The 21,885-nt window shown below is 45.8% G+C and overlaps 1 protein-coding gene across 1 annotated transcript in view; it reads left to right on the top strand.

The window, feature by feature from the left end:
- The window catches only part of EPB41L4A (erythrocyte membrane protein band 4.1 like 4A), a 209,401-nt gene that overhangs the window by 175,720 nt on the left and 11,796 nt on the right, over positions 1-21,885 (top strand). Inside the window, exons 19-21 of the mRNA XM_067568812.1 lie at positions 5,074-5,193; positions 19,804-19,851; positions 21,340-21,408. Coding sequence (XP_067424913.1) covers positions 5,074-5,193; positions 19,804-19,851; positions 21,340-21,408 — 237 coding nt within the window. The remainder of the gene's footprint in view (positions 1-5,073; positions 5,194-19,803; positions 19,852-21,339; positions 21,409-21,885) is intronic.

Consider the following 21,885-nt stretch of genomic DNA (forward strand, 5'->3'; position numbering starts at 1 on the left):
ATGGACAGAGAAGGCTGAAAAAAATGGAGAGGTGCTGAAACAGTAAATGAGGTTTTTTCATCAGTGTTTTCAAACCAGTGCCTGAAACAGATATATATTTTCAGGAGGAGGAGGAGAATACTGAAGGAGGACAATATTACATCAGAACAAGCAGTACAAAAATTAGAGTATCTGAAGACTGATACAAATACAGAGCCAGATGGAAACCTGCAAGTTTTATTTCAACAGTAGGAAGCTGTCAGAAATCCTAGTCCAAGTCTCTCCTTCCTGCATCTAGCAATTATGTCATAATGCTTTTAATATCTAATATCTGAAGAGTTTCCAGAGATTTTTTTTACAAGAAGTAGAAACTGAAATATACAGATTCTCAGGCTCAGGTTTAATTTCCAGTTTTTACAGAGTGCTCAGAAAAACTGATGTGGAAGATAAATGTTGCTATATGACAAAAAGGGGAAATACTTCCAAGGAAATAAAATCTCATTTTAGCAGTGGTCCCAAATTTGGAAAAGAGTTATTATCTCCTTCTCTGTATTTCAGTCAAAGGGCAGCATTTCATAATGAGGTGCTGTTCTATAGTGCCTCATCCACTCTCAAATCAAGATTTAAAAGTGTAAAACCAGTATATGCTGGGGAGAGAGCAAGAGGAGAAGTACTTTCTTCCATAACTGAGGGGAATATCCAAAGTGGTCAAATTTTATGTGTGTATTCTGGATTTAATCTTGGAAATCACTGGATGAAGATTGCCTGGGAAACTTTAGTAATTACTGAAATTATTTCTCAATGGAGTCTTGGTGGTTCTGGGTTTAGACTTCTAAATATTGGAGTTCAGACTAAATGGAATTAGGGAACCATCTTATTCCAGTGTTAGGTAAGAGGGTTGAAAGAGGAGTCTTGTCACAGGCACATGCATGTGTGTAGTGCACATATACGTGTAACCCCTCTCTCCCAGCATGGGAATAAATATCAGTGTAATCTGTGAGGTATGGCTTAGGCGAGTAGAGTAAAGACACACCTGAAGAGTGTGGGTATGAATGCAAGTACATACTCTACACGGGTCTCGACTCGACTGGGCAGTGCCACCCCATCTATTCTGCTGACCCTTTTCCTACTGCCTCTCCCCTGCCAGATTCTTTCCTCACTGCAGTGAAAGGCTCTTGCAACAGGGAGCTGCCGAAGCCTTTCTCTGCTGCCTCTCCTCTTCCAGAGCCTTTCACTGACACCGGTAGCTACACACTAACAGCAGCGCAGATACAGCCTGCCTTTCAGTATGGCATATAGCTACAGGTACACCACATGCCGCCATCACCAGACGTAGCTACAGGGTAGCTGTACGTTTGAGGAGAGTAAGGTCCAGCCTCCTGGGAGACTGATCAGCAAAGGATGGGATGTTTATAAAAGTAGCAAGTAGCCCAGTTGAGGAGAGAGCTGCAGGAGGCCATGGGGCAAAGGGAAGGACGGGAGAGTAGAGAGTTACAGGAAGTAGGTTGGCTTCTGTGGCAGGATGACTCCCAGCCAAAAAGTCTGTTGGAGGACTGAGAGAAGAGCTGCCAGAAGCACGGTGACTATGGCAGGAAGCCTCTGGTTGGGAGGGAAAAGAGCAGAGTTTGTGGATGACTCTCAGGCAGAGTCTCAGGCCTGTAGAGTGGAAACTTGTAGGGAGTTGATAGCCCCTGCAAAAGACCCCAGTTTAGAGGAAAGATTATTAATGTGCTGAATTATTTTTATGTGGAAGAAATAAAGCTGAAGCCCTGAGAAAAGAGCCTCCCATGTGGTCATTGCTTTCTGGGCTGGAGAGAGAAATCAGCAGCATACAAATCCCAAAAATCATCAGGACCTATGGCCTATGTTAACCTAGCCTGACCTCCGATATATTATAATGATCCCTTGTGGCTTTCGAATCTACAAATCTGTGAATTCTACATGGTACAATCAGAAATGTTCTAGCTTCGAACATGTTTACTTACACAGTTCTGCTTAATACAATGATTGTATCACACTACTGTCCTTCAAGAGCTGAAAACGGCTTTAAAAGCTATTCTTGTTCATCACGTTGTATTTGTTTAAGCAAAAGGCATTAGCTTGAAATAACACTGAACTGTGTTGTTTGAATGTTTGTTAGCTCAGAAACCAATCATGGTTTCAACTTTTATACCCAGTCTGCGAGATCATCTTTTCTCTTTTTATTTTGTCATTCTTTATCTTTAGAACTGTCAGACTTTCAGCTGTAGAAAAGCACTTTCCTGCTGTAGTTGTAATTTTGTTCCCTATTAGCCCCAAGGGTTTCTAGTAGAAGAATGGGTTGCAGAAGAAAGGATTTGTTTACTTTGTTAATGAGAGATCATTGATCAGAAGCTTATTAACAAAGTGGATGGTCACAGCAGGAGTGCAATTTCAAACACTGTCACCAAGGTGTACTATCTCACTCACCTTGTAGCCAGTGGGTGCATACATCATGTTAGGCTGTAATCTGTAGTGTATTGCAGCTGGTTTTTAATTTTTTATACCAAACAACTAAATATTTATGAAATCATATTTCCAGCAGCTATCACATGCCTCCTCAACACACTGGATGCTATCCATTAATAGATATTGGGGCTGGTTCTCCATTGCCTAGCACAGCAAAATAGGTGTCAAACACTGCCATTCTGATTTGGAAGCATTTTGCACAGGTTCAAATGACTTTTCTATGTCAAGGCTTTTGACGCTGTTTACACCATGTTTGATGGCTGCCCTTTCTACAAACTGGCTGATTTTGGATGAAAATCACAATTAATTAAATTTCTATTAATACATTTATGCTAATTCTTGCCACAGCAGATTACAGGTTTAAAGTGACTTGTTTAGAGATCAAGACTCAATAATGCTCCAGCTTGTTCTGGCTGCTTTGTGCCATGCAACAGAGCTTTGCTGATTTGCTCTGGCTGAGGATCCAGCCCAAATCATTAAGCATACATAAAGTCAGATTGAAGAAACATAAACAATTTGTAGAACATCTCTAATCTTATACAATTAAAAACACATCTAGATTGGGCTAGTTACTGGCAACAACAATAAGAATAAAATACCTTTTATTTCCAAGGGAATGGTATCTCCTTTGTGAGTCTGACCTTCTTGATCAGCTAACCTGTCAGAGAACTATCTTTCTGGCATTTTTTTTCTCATGTCTTCTTTCCCAGTCCTATTTTCAGGTTCTTTAATATGCCTGGCTTATTGTCATATCAGACACCCTCCTCTCTGAGTGATATTTCACATAGTCTGTCTCTAAATTCCTACAGGATTGTATTCAGTGCTGTGGCTAAACAGTTTCATATGCTATTTGCCTGTTCCACTTTTGCATCTGGTCACCCCCAATAAACATCTCCATCTCCAAGATTGGCAAGGTTTTGACTAGGCCTGCATGACCTTGCCTTAACATGTTGATTGTCTTGGCTAGAGGCATCGCCCTGAAATAAGATCAGTCTGTTATTAGAGATGCAGAGTTTATAATTCATTCCTGACATTTCATTCTAATCTGCACTAGCTGTGAATCATGGACTGATTAACGGATCTGTCACTATTTTTTAAAAAACATCGCATTTGAAAATAAGGGTGTTAAACTGGCACTGAGACCTCTTCATAGAGAATTTGGACATTTTTAGGAATGTGGAAGGATACAAGGGATTTGGTTTTAAACCCTATCAAAAGAGATAAAGCGCACTAGCTATGCTAATGCACTGTTTCTGCCTTTAAATACATTCTCATTGGTACAATTCTCATTAAATACATTAGATTATACCTCATTTTATACAGATATGTTTTGGGCATTATTAGAATAAGGGTTAGATATTAGAGATAAGTGAAATCATTTGGAAAGACCTATCACAGTTGATTTTAAACAACAGATATTTAAATTTCCAAATGCAATCTATTCTCAGGAGGCATTTTTGATTGGATACTTCCACTTGCTTGAACTATTTGTGGCCTCCTCACATACAGCAATCCATCCCATCTATCTCTAAAGCATCAGTTGCTGTAGTAACTAGGTACTCTGAACTCTCAAGCATTGCTCTGACAAATAACAGGAATTTGACTTTACTGCATCATTCTCTAGGGAAACCTTTGGGACATTGACTGGATTTTTTTCATTTTTGTCCTCTAGATCCATACATGGAGGTGACCCTCTGTGCATAGATCTGCCTCCTGTATGCAAGGGAGACTCAGCAGTCTCCGTGACAGTGTCCCTCATACTTCTGGATCCCATACAATGTGTCCCATGGATCCAGGGAACTTATAGGGGGGATACAACAGGGATTTGGCAGGTTTGGGATGGAACAGGTGAGATGGAGAGAACTCAATGCAGTTGTGGGCAAGGGAGGCCCTGGTCGTCTGGCTTCATTAGAGCCATACTGCCAGAGTCTATAGCCATAGCCGTAATGAGTCTCATGGAGCTGATGAAGATAGTCCTGAACTCCTCCTCAACCCTGGAATCTAGCCAAATCCCGAGAGAGCTACAGGCTTTAAGGTTTGATCCTGCAGACTGGTTTTGAGCAGGTACTCTGCAAGGAGATCCTTGTGGATTGTTCTTTCTTCTTAGGCCCCTGTTAGTGGTTTTCCCACAGAAGGGAGCAAGCTGGCCCAGAAACAGTTGCAGAAATGTGAACTGCAATACCAGACTTCTACTAAAAGTCCAGGAATTTGAAAATCCTAATATCAGCATATCGCCTTATGGAGTTTTTTTGGTTGAGGTTAGGAAGATGGTCTATTTCAAGTTGTGGGCCATGTTTTACTGGTTTTGGTTGATTTTTCTCTTGTACAAACTGAAATCATTTTTTTTTTTTTAATTTCTAAATAAATTTTGTTTCCTTTGATGCAAACTCTTGTTTATGTATTGGTTTTAGGAAATAAGTGAAGTAAAATGAAAGATTATAAATCTTATATAAATGTGGTTGTAACCAAGCTTGCTGATCAGGTCTTTATAAGGTTGCAGTTCAAATAACATCAGAATTCCCTCCTCAGAAAATACTGCAAAACATAACTGATGCCAAAGCATTGATCCTTCAGATGTTTATTCTAGGTATGCTGCTTTTTATGCAGGTTACGGCAGGAGAATGACATGGTGGATTCAGCACCTCAGTGGGAAGCTGTACTGAGGCAACAAAAAGAGAAAAACCAGGCTGATCCCAATTACAGGCGATCCAGGCACAGATCTCGATCGTATGTGAACCTTTCCGTACTTTGACTTGAAATCAAAGACCACTGTAATGTATTTTTCACCAGGACAGATAATTTTGGCCTAAATAATTACTTCTGCGTGGGTGGTTCAGGAATGGCAACATTACTGAAGTTTTACTTGGTTTAGTTTTGCATTAGCATGACTTCCAGGAATAGCCCCCCTTTGTCGTTCCCTTCCAGTGATGTAGTGGTTTGAGCATGGGGCTGGAAGCAAGGATACATGGGTTTTATTAGAAACTCTGTCACTGACTCAATATATGAGCTTGAGCAAGTCACTACACCTTTCTGTGGCCCTAATTCTATAATGGGCATAATAACTTTCCCTGCCTTTGTACAGTGAGTTAAGATCTACAGTGACATTTTATTTTAATATGGTGTATGAGGGTTGCTATTTGTGAAATTCCCACACAATTTAATTTAGCCCAGAAAATTTGAGATACTGTTCCAGATTAGACCAGCCACTAACGGCTGCACTTCAAATTACTATTTGTAAGCAGCCATCAGTGATTTATTACAATCTGCTGTCAAGATTTCCATGATAGAGTGGTGTTGCTAGGCAATGCCGTGCATATGTTCAGCTGTTCACTGCACAGTGAAGTTGCCAGTTTCTAACATTAATTTTCTTGTGAAGTAATGAAAATATTATTTAGATTGTTTTTTAATCTGTGCATGGTGAGGGTGTAGAGAAATTTCAAGACTATGATTCTTGGTAGCGTTAATGTCTGGCAAAACATCTGACTAGAGAAACAGTCAAAGGCATGGTGGGTGTCCCAGATATCTAAGGGAAGTGCCAGGGGATCCGTGACAGAGAAGAAGGATTGGGAAGCATGTTGAAGAGTGCCAGGAGAGCAGCTGTGGGACCCTGAGAGAGTAGTCAAGAGAGCAGCTTTGATACTACTGCCATCGCCTTGTTGCCTTACCAAAATGGATAAATTGTCCGTCCCAGTATGCCTATGACTTAATATGGGAGCAAGGTAATGCGTTCTAAACACATACATAGATACAGTTCCATAATACATGTTTACTTACCTTCCATATTAAGCCAGACCTACAGAAGCTGTGTAAAGCATCAAATTGCTGAATTTATTTCCCCTCATAAAGAATTATAGATTTTGGATTTTTTAAAAAATATACAATAAAAACAATAAAAAGTTTCTAATACAGTATTTGGGGACAGATGCAGGCCTTTGCTAGGACGCTGCACCTCCATGTCACCAGTAGACACGGTCCAAGTTTTGGCACCCAAGGAACTGGGAAATAGTCAACACAAGTTAACACAAAATTAACCATTGATTTCAAAATGTAAACTAATAAAAATGGGTGGGTCAGACTTTTCTACCAAGAGCACCAATACTTTAAAAGCTTAGTTGGGTGGGGAGGAATAAATACAATTGAACCCACATATAGCATGTTATGTTATGAATCCAGGTGGGGTTGGGTTTTTTTTTAAATATGCTGGCACAGCAGGACCAAGAAATAATACTTACCCACACTAAGTTGTGTCAGACCCCTGCGCATGGATTGCAAAGGGGTGGTAACATCTACTTTGCCTGCAGAATGGAACAACTGCCTTTTGTCTGGTTTGCTCCACTCACAAATACGATTACTCAGGCTTTGTATAAGAAGGGGTGATCTTGACCCCTCAGTGAAAAGATATAATGAAAATTTGCTTATAGGTAAGTTGAGGGTAAGTCCTGAATTGTTTCAATTCATCACCTTGTGTAGATTGCAGTTCTAATTCCAGAGAGCTTCCCCTTAAAGTGAAGATCTGTGAGGGGGAAAAAAAAGAATTTACTTTGAGGGTTGTACCACAGTTAAAAGATTTTTTTAAATCTGCAAAATTACTTTAATAACTTGTGACTGGAAGGATTTATTCACCAGGGTGCAGTGGAAATAAACTGAAAGTTGATGAATACATACAAGATACAAATGTGCACCTATTTTACTCTTATCTATTGAATATGAAGAACAAAACCAAACTATGATATAAAGCTGTATACCTATGTTGACATTTCACAGTTCTGATATTACAAGCCACCTGAGTTCTATTCTCATGGTTACCAATGTCATCAGAACCCATTTTTATCCCTAGCTTGATATGTCACAACTTTGGGTAGTGTCATTAAATAGGCAGTGCCATTAAAATTCCAAATATTGAGATTTTTACAGGCTTTGTACAGATCTTTTCACTTTTAACATCACCTAAAAATAAAATGTTAATAGGTAGATTTATTGTAAGAAAATATATAGCTAAAAAGTGTCAATATGATAATTCATTTGTATTGAAGCTATAAAACATAAAGTAAGTTTGTTTTCCATTACTATTTGTTACCTACTGTATAGAGAGCATGCTTTAAACCAGGAAGTGCACTCTGAATTTCTAGCCCTTTTATAAAATTTATAACTAACTTTTTCTTTGCCAAATACATTTCTATTACATTAAGGAGACACCAGAGGCTCCCTCTTGTGGCTAATTTAACTGATACAATGAGAAAACACACTGACTAAGGCAGTGGTGTAAAAGGCTTTGATAGGTTATATTTTCATTAAATGATATAGCAGTATAAATGTACACAGTGCTTTTCAGAATAAGACAAGTTCATAGATGGTGAGGGGACAATTCTTAAGATATGTGTTTTTTCCATAATTTGTTTATTTTTCTATGCAAAACACAACAAAACAAATTAACAATAAAAATATTAGATGTGGACAAAAACATTCTGGAAAAAGAAAACATAAGCTCTTTAAAGATGTTTCTTACAAAAATGATCAAATAAAAGGCTTTTTAACCATTTAAATGGCAAAATTAAACAAGAGAGACACAGTGAGTGAGGTAATATCTGTTATTGGACCAACTTCTGGTGGTGAGAGAGACAAGCTTTGGAGCCCCACACTCAAAAGCTTGTCTCTCTCACTGCCAGAAGTTGGTCCAATAACAGATATTACCTCACCCACCTTGTCTGTCTAATATCCTGGGATCAACACAGCTACAGCCACTGCATACAAAATTAAACAAGACTGATAAACCCAAGCTACAGCAGGGTATAACGGCATTTATTAAGGTTGGTTGTGGCTCAGCTGTGTGATAACATAGCTTGACTTATGTAAAACAGAAAAATGAGGTCCCTAGTGCAGGGTGTGGGTTGTTTGGGTTTACTTATTTTAGTCTGGGCATAACATTCATTCCAGTTCACACATTTAACACATTTAACAATCAGCATTGAACTCGGTTATTTTAATAATATGGACATGGTCTTTGTATTAACTACTGTCTCCCCTATTCAACTTAACTACAAATTGGGTTCACTTTAGGAGCTTGAGGGACAAATTAGCTCTAATTGGTTCTGGTTTAATTTGGCTCATCACCCTTATTTGTTTGATAATGCATAACATTAACCAGTGTTAGTTTTTTTGCTACATTTTTTCTTGGAAAAAAATATTTGACAAGTATTTGACCCTTGTTTCTTTTTATGGCAACAGCCAATGTAAAAAGCTCCAAATTCTAGTTCTGCCAGGTTTATTTTCAAGAGTTCAAGTGAAACATCTGTGTAGCCAAAGGGGATTCTTTTTAATTGAGAAGAATGGCCATTAAATTCTGTGGCTATTTAATCCATTAAATGCTGCCTAGTTGCAAATCATGAATTCAGAATGAATTGTTAATAAGGGTAGCGATCCAGGCATAAAATGAATGTAGATCCTATTAGTATCTAGGGCTGTTTGGGCTTGTAAAAAAACAAACAAAAATTAAATTAAATTTAAAAAAAACTTGGAGACATACCTTTTAATGGAAATTCCCATTAGATTCCTTGAGCACTAGAGAATCTGATTAGCTTAGGAACTGTCCAGAAGGTACTGTCTGTTCAGAACTCAGTTCACATTTATAACAGGACAGTCTGAATACACATTATGCATAACACAGTAGCTGAACTCTTCTCTAAACGTTGGATTGTAAAATGAGGTGGGGGGAAGGAGAGAGAGAGACTGTTGTTTGGCATTAATGATCAAGGATGCCTTTGATTTAATGGGAAAGTCCCTTGTCCCTTGATGTTGAGTGATGATATGCATTAAGAATGAAAGCTCAAAAATATGCAGTGGAATTGTTTACAGGTTCAGGATATATGGCTTCTACAGAATGGTGAAAAGTCAAAGTAGCTTCTTATCATGCCTAGTATTAAGACTTTACACCAGAAGTCAGGATTTCTCAGTGCAAATCATGTTGTTGGCAATGATGGGTGATACTGGGACACCCAGGGCCAAGTAATGAACAGTTTTATTTGCCAAAAAAATTAAAATAAAAAGGAAAAATATGGCCTAATTCAGTGATATAGTGGATTGCACAATACCTTCCCTTGTGGAAGCACTGGGTCCAGGAGTGAGCTGGGCACTCTCCTACCCCAGGTTAGCTAGGACTTATGAGCATTATAAAAGCAATACACTTAGCCTCCCTTGAGGAGCTGGGTGCATCTTGCATTGAACTTTCACATTCCCTAGCGGCTGATTATTCAGAAGAGCCCCAGGGTGAGTGCAGAGTTCACAGCTGCTGCTTTGTGAGCCTGGGATTGAATGAGAGGAGAAATCAGTTAAGACTTAAGGGTGGAATATGCCGTTAAAATCCCTCCCCTTTCATGTACCTAGCTGTTACCTCAGGGAGGTGAAAGCACCATGGCATAAAGGAAGAAGAGGAGGGGAAAGAGGTGAAGGCAGAAGAGAGAGAAGAGTAGAAGTGGGAGAGTAGAGAAGAAGAAATACATTGACATACATAAAAAACCCATCAGGTTTCATGATAAAACTTTAAAAAATTGTAAAAAGATTTACTTTGAATGCCATTAGAGAACCATAAATGCAAAGGATATTTCCCACCTTTCTGATCTCTCTCGTATTTATATAGTGCCAGTCACTACCATATCTTTCAGCACCTGAACACCTGTAAAATTTCAGAAGTTAACAGTTCTTTGACCTATCTCTAAATCATCTGCAAAACATTTAATATTAAATCAATACAAATGTAATTAAATGTTATTCCCCTACGCTGAAACCTAGACATAACTCATATGTGAAAGGTGAAACAAAAACATCTTCAATTCTTCCACGAAAGAAAAGGCAATCTGCAATACCGGGGAGCTTTAAACTATTTGGTTAGGCTCTGCCACTAAGGAGTTTGATATCAATTCAGCAGACACTTCTTTACATTGAACACCAATGCAGAACTCTGTCATACCCTCCTCTCCCCACTCTTCTTTCAGATCTCTGCATCCTTTCATTTCAGAGTATCTCTAGCCCTGATCTAGTATAACAGTGAGAGAGTTTCAAAAGAACCGAACTCTGCTCCTGTTGAAGACAATGAAGCCTACTAACTTCAGAGGGAGCGGGGTTAAGCCAGTGCTGGGTGCTTTTAAAAATTCCACTGTTAATGTCTAGAAATGTGAAAAAACAATTTTTAGTTGTGTAAAAATGGGACCGTGGGGGAAGAAAAGCACTATGATTCGGGATCTTTTACAGGAGTGGATGGGTGAAGTTCTGTGGCCTGCATTGTGCAGGAGGTCAGACTAGATGATCATAATGGTCTTTTTTGACCTTATAGTCTGAGTCTATGTCAATGTAACAATTAATTATTCTTACTATTATTCAGAGAGATTTAAGGCCAAAGGGGACCCTATGCATAATACAGGCCATATAATTTCACTCAGGTAGTTCCTGTGCCCAGCCTATAACTTGTGGTTCAACTAGAGTAATAGTTATTACTTATTTATTTATTGTTATAAACAGTCACATTAGAAAAGACATAGCCAGTTAAATGGTCAAGCTAAACAAGGAACAAGTGGCGTTATTGCTGGCTGTCGCTCCTGATTAAGCACGCCCAAAAGTGGGACCCACTTTTGTCCTCTGTTTCTTTTTCCTCTAATGCGGTTAGAATTTATGAAAGGTGCCGACCTATTTCAGTTGCAGGAATTGGAGGGCCTAAGCCCAATATGAACAAAAAGCTTGGCCGTCAAATGAGAGTGGGGCCAAACAGCCCAGAACCAAGTAAATGCATGGGACAAAAAATGAAAAAATACAGGAACAAGGATGAGGGTCAAACATTTAAACCAAAGGAACCAGATGGGGACACTGAGCAGAGAACCTCAGACAGCACCCGCCACTCTGCAAAGGACTCCAAGGAGTTGCTGGATGCCATGCACAGGAACTCTGCCTAGCTGCGTGAGTCAATTAGGAAATGGAAGTAGACTCCACAGTTGCACATCACTCCCCTGTGCAGCTTCCTCCTGGTCTGATGTATGGCCATTTTGGTCAGTGCCAAAGAATGAATGGTGCCAGAACGTCAGCCCCAGAGACTGAAGTCCTCTGTCTATAGAGCAGATGCAACACAAGGAGGAGTAATGGAAGCTTCTCCCCACTAGCCTGTTAGGAAGGCCTGGTCTCTGACTTGGACAGGGTACACTCCAAGAGATGAGAACGTGGTTCATTCTCTGTGCCCATTCAGTCCTGGGCTGTTCCCTTAGAACCTGCTCCTGCTCCCACTGAAGTCATCTATCAATTTGAGATTGCCAGCAAGGGTGCCGGTTGTGATGGTGGCTTACTGTCAGCTAGTTACTGGATCGAAACTCCCAATTCATTTGAACAAAGGTCATTGTTCACTTTTGCCTTGAAGCACTGCCCCATGTTGGATGGATGTGTGTAGGAGCACCAACCCACGGGTGCTCCGAGAGGCATTGTGCCTTCCAGAGCTGTGCTGAGTGAAGGTACTGTAATACTCTTTTAGAGGATGCAGTATATGATTAGCTAGTGCAGGGATGTGGGGCCAGGTCATAGCCCCATACTCTTTGGAGAGGCTAGTGCCACTATGCACGCTAGCCCTATGCAGTCTTTGGGCTCAGGGAGTGCAAATCAGCAATTGTGCCAGGCCTCTTCTCCGTTTTGCATGCTTGCAGGATGGAGCGCATTTTGGTCCTTTGGTCCATCATATTCAAAATGCTTTGTATCCTATTGACCAAATCTCTTGAGCTATTCTGTATCCCAGGTCCTTCTTGCTTAACTTGACCATTTAAATAGATGATCCTTTGCTAACACAGCTTTTTTCAATATTATATTTATATTATCACATCTTTCTATGGTTGAGCTCATAGAGGCATAGAGTTTAAGGCCAGAAGGGATTTTGCTAGATCATCTAGTCTGATCTTCTGTATATCACAGGCCACCAACACCACCCAGCACCCAAACACTAAACTCAACAACCAAAATGAAACCTACATTTTACAGTCCACAGGAGACCACAGGCAGAAAAAACAGGGTTACTTACCAGTAACTGTTGTTCTTCGAGATGTGTTGCTCATATGCATTCCCATTTAGGTGTGTGTGCGCTCCGTGCACAGTTTCTCGGAACTTTTTTGCCCTTAGCAGTCCCGGTAGGGTCGGCTCAGGCGCCCCCTGGAGTCCCGCGCCCATGTCGCGGTACATAGGGCACTGCCGACCCCACCGGCCCCCAGTCCCTTCTTTCTGCCGACTCCGACAGTGGGGACGGAGGGTGGGTGCGGAATGGATATGAGCAACACATCTCAAAGAACAACAGTTACTGGTAAGTAATCCTGTTTTCTATCTTCGAGTGATTGCTCATATCCATTCCCATTTAGGTGACTAGATAGCCATACCTGGAGGTGGGTAGGAGTTAGCGTTGCGCCGCCCTGGCCAGGATGGCTCTACCAAACCCGGCATCCTCTCTCGCCTGTTGAACTATGGCGTAGTGGGACGTAAAGGTATGCACCGTCGACCAGGTCGCTGCTCTGCAGATGTCCTGCAGGGGCACTCTCCCCAGGAAGGCCGCAGATGAGGCCTGGGCCCTGGTCGAGTGTGCCGTTACAGCCCCTGGAAGCGGTACCTTTGCCTGCTCATAACAGGTCTTGATGCAGGCGGTGATCCAGGTGGAGATGCACTAGTTGGAGACCGGTGAGCCTTTCATCCAGTCCACCACTGCCACAAACAGCTTCCGGAAGGGCTTGGTCCTCTCGAGGTAGAAGGCCAAGGCTCTTCTGACATCCAGGGAGTGCCATCTCCGCTCCTCCTCCGAAGCGTGTGGTTTGGGAAAAAACACAGGGAGGAAGATATCCTGGTTATAATGAAACTGGGACACCACCTTCAGCAGGAAGGCCGGGTGGGGTCTCAGTCGGACCTTGTCTTTGTAAAAGACCGTATAGGGAGGCTCTGAGGTTAAGGCCCTTATCTCAGAGACCCTTCTGGCCGATGTGATGACCACCAGGAAGGACACCTTTCATGAGAGTACGAGCAACGGGCATGTCGCCAAGGGCTCGAAGGGGGGGCCCGTCAACATGGCGAGGACCAGGTTCAAATTCCAGGGAGGCACCGGGTCACGGACCTGGGGATATAGCCTCTCCACCCCTTTAAGGAACCTAGATGACATGGGGTGTGAGAACAGGGATCTGCCCTCCATCGGCTGGTGGAAAGCCGAGATGGCTGCCAGGTGTACCTTGAGAGAGGCCAGGGCTAAGCCCTGCAGCTTTAGGTGAAGGAGGTACTCCAAAATCGCCTGAATTAGCGAGGAGCTCGGTAGGATGCCCCGGGACTGAGCCCAACATGTAAACCGCTTCCACTTGGCCCTGTACATCAACTGGGTGGAAGGTTTCCTGCTGTTAAGTAAGACCTGCTGCACCTGTAGGGAGCAAGTTCTCTCTCCCTCTGTTAGCCACAGAGTCTCCACGCTGTCAGGTGGAGGGAGTCCAGGTCTGGGTGGAGCAGGCGACCCTGGTCCTGGGAGAGCAGGTCGTGACGCTTCGGGAGCGGCAGGGGCGTGGCTATGGACAGGTCCAGCAATATTCTGAACCAATGCTGTCTCGGCCAGGCTGGGGCGATCAGTATGATGTCTGCCTTGTCTCTCTTGATTTTCAAGAGGACTCTGGATAGTAAGGGGACGGGGGGGAAAAGCATACATGAGGGTCCCCGTCCATTCTATCAGGAACGCATCGGAAACGGAGCCTGGTTCGCGCCCTTGGAGTGAGCAGAACGTCGGGCATTTCCTGTTCCAGGCCGATGCGAACAGGTCCAGATGAGGAACCACCCACCTTTGGAAGATGGAATTTACCACCTCCTGGTGTAGTGACCAATCGTGCCGGGGGAGGAACGATCTGCTGAGGCGGTCCGCCTCATTGTTCCTGACCCCCGGGAGGTGAGAGGCAGCTATGTGGAAGTCGTGCCTCACTGCCAGGTCCCAGAGCAACATGGCTTCCTGGCACAGGGCCGAGGAGTGTGCTCTCCCCTGCCTGTTCATATAGAACATGGCTGCCGTGTTGTCCGTTAGGACCTGTACCACTCTGCCCCGGAACGAACCAGAGGAAGACCTTGCAAGCAAGGCAGACTGCCCTGAGTTCCCTGACGTTGATGTGCAGGGAGATCTCGCTTGGTGACCAGCGCCCTTGGGTACTGAGGTTGCCCGTGATGTGTGCTCCCCACCCCACATCGGAGGCGTCGGTGATCAAGGTTACCGACGGTACCATCTCCCTGAAGGGAACTCCCTTCAACACCTCCCTCAGGTCCTTCCACCAAAGTAGGGAAGTCAGTACTGGGGTGGGTAAGGTGACTATCCTGTGGAGAGGATGTCTGATTGGGGCGTACACAGAGGCTAGCCACCTCTGAAGGGGCCTGAGCCTGAGGCGAGCTAACCGCACCACGTATGTGCAGGCTGCCATGTGTCCCAACAGCTGAAGGCATCACCTGGCTGTCGTCATGGGGGACCTGTGATGGTCGTCTATCAAGGCAGCCATTGCCTCGAAGCGGGGTCTCAGGAGGAAGGCTCTGGCCTGGGTGGCGTCTAGCGTGGCCCCAATGAACTCTATGCGCTGCACCGGGGTGAGAATGGATTTCTGCTCGTTGATGAGCAGACCCAGGTCGGTGCACGCTGCGCATGTGAGTTCCAGGCTGTTCCTGACATGGCCCCAGGACCTGCCCCGGATCAGCCAATCGTCCAGGTATGGGAATATCTGGACTCCTTTGCGGCACAAATGCGCTGCCACCACTGCCATACACTTTGTAAAAACCCTGGGGGCAGACGAAAGACCAAATGGCAGGGCTGTAAATTGGTAGTGGATACCAGCTACCATGAATCTTAGGAACCTTCTGTGTTCCGGGAGGATAGAAATGTGAAAGTATGCGTCCCTGAGATCGAGGGCTGCATACCTGTCCCCTGGGTCCAGGAGAGGAATGATCGAGGCCAGGGAGACCATCCAGAACTTCAGGCGTCTGATAAACTTGTTCAGACGGCGGAGGTCCAGAATGGGCCTCAGTCCCCCTTTGGCCTTGGGGATCAAGAAGTATCAGGAGTAAAACCCTTGTCCCTTTCCCCTGGTGGGACCTCCTCCACCGCCCCCAGCCGGAGGAGGGAGCAGACTTCCTGAGTGAGGAGTTGCTCGTGAAGTGGGTCCCTGAAGGGAGATTGGACCGGAGGGGAGTCCAGGGGGAAGGCCGTGAGCTGCAGAGCATAGCCCCTGCGGACTATACCAAGGACCCATTGGTCCGATGTGACACTTTGCCAGTGGACGTAGTACGGCCGTAATCTGTGGGCAAAGGGTCGGTCAAGAGGCAGGGGTTAAGTAAGAGTACCACCCCCTTGCGCACCATCAAAAGGACTTTTTATTATTCTGGCCCTTATTCGAGCCACGGGTCCCTGCCGAAGACCCCGAACGATTACGGCGGTTAGGGCCTCTAAAGGGGTTAGGACCCCTTCTGGGTTGAGCAGGTCTAGGGGGCTGCCTCGGTGGTTGTTGAGGCTGCCATTGGCCCTGAGGGCGGTTTTGACGCCTCGCAGCCTGAGGGGTGTAAATCCCCAGGGAGCGTAGCGTGGCCCTCGAGTCCTTGAGGGCGTGTAACTTGTCGTCAGTGGTGTCCGCGAAAAGCCCAGTTCCATCGAAAGGAAGATCCTGGATGGTGCGCTGGGCTTCCTGGGACAGACCCGACGACTGAAGCCACGAGGCCCTACTCATGGCGATGGCCGATGCTATGGCCCGACTAGCGGCGTCCGCCGCATCGCTGGAAGAGTTCAGGGCCGCTCCCGCCACCGTGGCCCCTTCCTCTATCACCGCCATAAAGTCCGCAGTCTTGTCCTGGGACAGGACCTGTGGAAGGACCTCAGCAAGCCTCTGCAGCGAGGACCATAGGTTGAGGTTGTACCTCCCTAGGAGCGCCTGGTGGTTGGCGATCCTCAGCTGCAGAGACGCTGTTGTATAGGCCTTACGGCCAAAAAGGTCCAACTTCTTGGCATCCTTATTTTTTGGGGTGTTGGCTTGACCCCTTTCCTCTCTCTCTGGTTGACAGCATCAACAACCAGAGAGCACGGTGCCGGATGGGTGTATAAGTACTCCACCCCCTCCACAGGGACGGAGTACTTTTTCTCGGCCCCTTTGGCAGTTGGGGGGACCGAGGCTGGAGTCTGCCAAAGGGACTTGGCCACCTTGAGCACCCTCTCGTGAATCGGGAGGGCTACCCTAGATGGCCCTACCATCCCCGAGGCTCCAAATAGGGGGTCCTCCTCCTCGGAGAGCTCCTTGAGATCTAGTCCCAGGTTACCAGCGACTCTTTTTAACATGTCCTGGTGGGCTCGAAAGTCCTACCATGGACCTTTGCGACCCCAGAAGGTGACGTCATCGGGGGATGAGGAGGAGGACTGGGGAAGGGGCCCTGTGGAGGGGCCTTCCTCCGGATCGGATCCCTCGTCCGAGGGGTGATCTCTTTCCCTGTGGGACGCTGGAGGCGGAGGCAGTGGTGCCCCTGATGATTTGAGGGAAACAGTCGCCTGTCCCACCTGTGTACCCCAAGGGCCCCAATAAGGCCACTGCCAAGGTCCCTGGGGCCATTGTGGAGCCGGCATTGGTGCCGAGTGGGTCACCCGGTGCCGTGATCTAGACCCGGATCCACTGGAGCGGCGTTTGCTCCTGGCCTTAGGGGAGCGGCTCCGGGAACTGGAGGACTACGGCGAATGTCGGTGCCGTCGCGAGTGGTGCCAGCGGGAGGAGGAGTTGCTTGAGCCCGAGCATCTCCTTCCTCTTGAGGATTTCCAACGGCATTTGCCCCCTTTAGGTGACCGGGAGCGGTGCCGTCGGTGCGGGCGAGAAGATCGGGACCGGGATCTGGATCGGTGCCGACCTTTAGAGCGGGACCGAGTGCGGGATGGACTATGCGTCGGTGCCCAGCGAGTAGCGGTGCCGATGGCGCCGGTGCCGCGAGTAGCGGTGCCATAGTCGGCGACGGTGCAGCTGGCTTTGCCGCAGACGGCAATGATGGGGTCTGCCGCGGCGGCGGTGCGTTGACTCAGGCTGTGCCGTTGACGGGATCTGGGGTCTGTGCCGTCGTGGGAGGCTGTCCGGATGATCCGCACCGGACTGTCCACGGTGTCGGGGATCTGGACTCGGTGCCGGAGCTGGGAAGGGAGCCCGCACTCTCCACCCTCCACGACCGTCTGGGGGGAGACTTCGACTCCTGTCTCCACCCACCGGGTCCACCCATTACGGGCTTACCCTGAGACGCGAGCCCCAACCTCGGCTGAGGGAGGGGCGGAGGCGTGGGCAGGCCCATGAGGGCGCGTGCCGCGGCGAACGCCTCTGGCGTTGACGGCCCCTGCAAGGGCTCTGCCCCACTCCGAGGAGTTGGGGAGGGCTCCTTGCGTAGAGATGCCGGTGCCGGAGAAACCTCTACGGCACGTGGCTGGGGCATCTCCGGACTCCCCCGGTGCCAGGACGGCGGTGTGGAGGAGTCCCGGCGCGCTGTCTCTTTGCGGCGCTTCGGTGCCGGCCCCTTGGATGATGTCGGTGCCGGCGGAGCGCTCCGCACCGAGGAGACGCTCGGTGCCGCAGATGACCGCGCTGGCTCGGGGTCCGGACGTAGAGCGGACTCCATCAATATCGCCTTCAGCCGCGCCTCTCTCCTTCTGGGTCCGCGGCTTGAAGGCCCTGCAGATTTTACATCTGTCCCTGCGGTGCTGCTCCCCGAGGCATTGGAGGCAGCGTGAGTGAGGGTCACTCACAGGGACCGGCTTAGCACATTCAGTGCTCTGTTTGAAACCTGTTGAGCCAGGTATGGCCCAACGAAGAGAAAGAACCCCTGAGGGTTTTCCAAACTATCTACTAACTGGTTTATAACGATGCGAATAACAAAAGAGCTAAGGGTTTGCGACTTGCAAGCAAGAAGCAAAGTTCCAACAACCGTCAACGGGCGGAAAGAAGGAACTGGGGGCCGGTGGGGTTGGCAGTGCCCTATGTACCGCGACATGGGCGCGGGACTCCAGGGGGCGCCTGAGCCGACTCTACCGGGACTGCTTAGGGCAAAAAAGTTCCAAGAAACTGTGCACGGAGCGCACACACACCTAAATGGGAATGGATATGAGCAATCACTCGAAGATAGAATAAGAGGGACCAAGATGCGCCAGTGCATAAACCCCCTGCAATGGCAGGGAAATGATTAAAAGAGATATACCCAGATAATCCTGGTAACTGACCCGAAGGAAATAGGCTGTGTGCTGTGAACTCAGCAGGAATTCTGCTCCCAAACTGAGGGGAGGCCCTGGGGGCTCCAGTGCATCTCCTCCTTCGCCATTTGTTCCAGTTTATAGCCTGGAATAGAGACCAAAACTGCACAAGGGGGTCTCATCACTGGATCCACATAAACTACTAGGACTGGATGTGTTCTATCCCCCTGTGTGATCACTCTGTCTGCCCCTTCCTGCCTCTGCATGGGGCTTAAGTGGCAAGAGAGCTTGTGTAGGCCTGCTGCGACTGGGTGAATTTAACTCCTAGAACATAGGGCATGTCTACACCCTTCCAGCCCAAGTAGACAGACTCAGCCGAGTGGGGCTTGAGCTAGTGCTCTAAAAATAGCTGTGTGGGCGTTGTGACACCAGTGGAAGTGCGGGCTAGCCACTTGGTCCTAGCTCAGGTAGCTAGCCTGAGCCGCTGCCAGTGGCGCAACATCCATATGTCCAAAATTTATATAACACCTTTTTTGGTGCTTTTTCAAGACCTGTCTACTCCCTTGTAATACTCTGTTACACGGAAATAAACATGCAAAATTAAGATCCCACCCACCACCTAATGCATTATGTAATTAATGGACAGCCCTTTACAGCTATTTTAGAGCGCCAGTGTGAGCCTTATTAGCACAATCTGTCTACTAGGACTGCGAGGCTTGCTTCCAGCTACAGTGTAGACAGACCCTGAGAGACCTCAGTTGTGCCAAGTTCACATGGGATAGCTTGAGGCAGAGGTGGCTCTAGCTTGCTCCAGCTTGTAATGAAGAACTCCTTTGTTTTGAAAGTTTTATACATAGCTTTGCTGAAGGCAAGAGGAAAAGAAATTGTGATTCAACTCAGAGCATTTCATTCAAGAAATGACTTTTCATTTTCAGTGAAGTTTAATTCTTTTCCCTAGATAACAAACTTTATCATTCAATTCAGTGTCAGATTACACTTGGCACAATTTCTGTGCATGATGTGTGCCATTAAGGTCATCAGTGTGCAGCAACACATCAGGTAATATGACATTTTCATAGATCTGACTCTCTTGTGTGTGTGTGTGTATGTGTGTGTGTTGGTGTTTATAGGAGAAGCCCAGATGTACAAGCAAAGGAAGAGTTATGGAAACATATTCAGTAAGTATTGTTACTTTGAAACTCTTAAGTTCCTTTATGTAAATTATAAAACGAAGGTGTGGGTAAAACATTTTGCTAGAATGAATCATAGAAGATAAGGGTTGGAAGGCACCTCAGGAGGTCATCTAGTCTAACCCCCTGCTCAAAGCAGGACCAACCCCAGTTAAATCATCCCAGCCAGGGCTTTGTCAAGCCACACCTTAAAAACCTCTACAGATGTAGATTCCACCACCTCCCTAGGTAACCCATTCCAGTGCTTCATCACCCTCCTAGTGAAAACGTTTTTCCTAATATCCAACCTAGACCTCCCCCCCTGTAACTTGAGACCACTGCTCCTTGTTCTGTCACCTACTACCACTGAGAACAGCCTAGCTCTATCCTCTCTGGAACCCCCTTTCGGGTAGTTAAAGGCTGCTATCAAATCCCACCTTGTTCTTTTCTTCTGCAGACTAAACAAGCCTAGTTCCCTCAGCCTCTCCTTATAAGTCATGTGCTTCAGCCCCCTAATCATTTTTGTTGCCCTCCTCTGGATTCTCTCCAATTTGTCCACATCCTTCCGGAAGTGGGGGGCCCAAAACTGGACACAATACTCCAAATGTGGCCTTACCAGTGAGGGGTAATAGAGGGAAATAATCACTTCCCTCAATCTGCTGGCAATGCTCTTACTAATGCAGCCCAATATGCTGTTAGCCTTCTTGGCAATAAGGGCACACTGTTGACTCATATCCAGTTTCTTGTCCACTGTAACCCCGAGATCCTTTTCCGCAGAACTGTGGTCTAGCCTTTAGGAAAGTTCAGCATTTGGATTTAATAAACAGTAATAAGACAGGGTATAGCTGGACCTACTGACTTGGAGGTACAGTATACAGTGTCTCTGTTTAGGAAGGACAGTCATTGGGCCAGATTCACTACTGTTCTGCACCTTGTTTAGTCAGTTATGCCATGCATCATGGGTGTAAAACATTGCCATTCTGATTTGGTAATGTGCTATATCCACTCTGCTCAGTGCAGAGAAGAATCAAGCCAACTGCCTTTTAGAAATACTTTATCATTTTTTCTTTCTGTCCAGCTATGATATCCGCCCATTGTCTAGTGCATTTCATTGAGGGTTAAGGTGTGTTCCTATCTAGCCTCCAAAATGTTCTTATTTTTATTATTTATATTGCAGTACAGCACCAGTTAGAATCAGGGCCCCTCTTATACTAGTTGTAGACATGTGGAGATATGATGCCTGCCCCAAAGATCATACAGTCTGAAAAAACTAGAACAGTTAGAGGGTGGGGAAATAGGGTACAATGCACAAGGAAAGTGATCAAGATAATAGGCACACTTCTTAATAGGTTTCCTATATTGACATCTAGATAGCTTCAATGCTGAACATAGTTGGTTTCAGAAAATCTTTGTGGTCTAATTAAATGAAAGAATACATTGTTTGTTCTGGATTTGGTCATTTCTGTGATTTCATCTTCCTCATCTAATCCTTTCCAGGAAAGAACTTGTGGATCCATCTGGCCTGTCTGAGGAGCAGTTGAAAGAGATTCCATACACCAAAATAGAGTGAGCTTATTCATTATGGAATATGGATTTTTTTCAGTGTTGCTTAATCGCCCATTCACTATCCCTTTCATTAGAGGCTCTCACTGTTGAATAGCTCATCTGAGAGTAGGAATGGCCTCCTGATAATCCCTGAGCCTTTGAACTCCTTGGAAAATGGGGATCCAGGATGGAGTGGGTGAAATAGGGACAGTAGAGACACTTGAATCATTTTTAAGCCCCAGGTACTTTCTGTTCACCTAAATGCTAAGAAAATCTCCATGCTCTTCTGCTCTACCATGTGTCAGCCAGAGGCCTTGGGAACATTAATTTTCTAAACTCCATTTTAAAAAAATGTACCATTTTTATTCTGATTCTTTAAAGTGGTTGCCTGACCTACATGACCCCTTTTCCCCTGCTTATCACAGGCAATTGCCAGTGCATAGCAGGTCTCTTCAGAGCAGACATTCATTTCACTCTGATGACGGGCCATCTGGGAGG

The sequence above is a fragment of the Emydura macquarii genome, unplaced genomic scaffold (assembly GCF_026122565.2).
Source record: "Emydura macquarii macquarii isolate MOO-44397 ecotype Brisbane River unplaced genomic scaffold, CSIRO-AGI_Emac_v2 contig_2897, whole genome shotgun sequence".
Taxonomy (NCBI): Eukaryota; Metazoa; Chordata; order Testudines; family Chelidae; genus Emydura; species Emydura macquarii.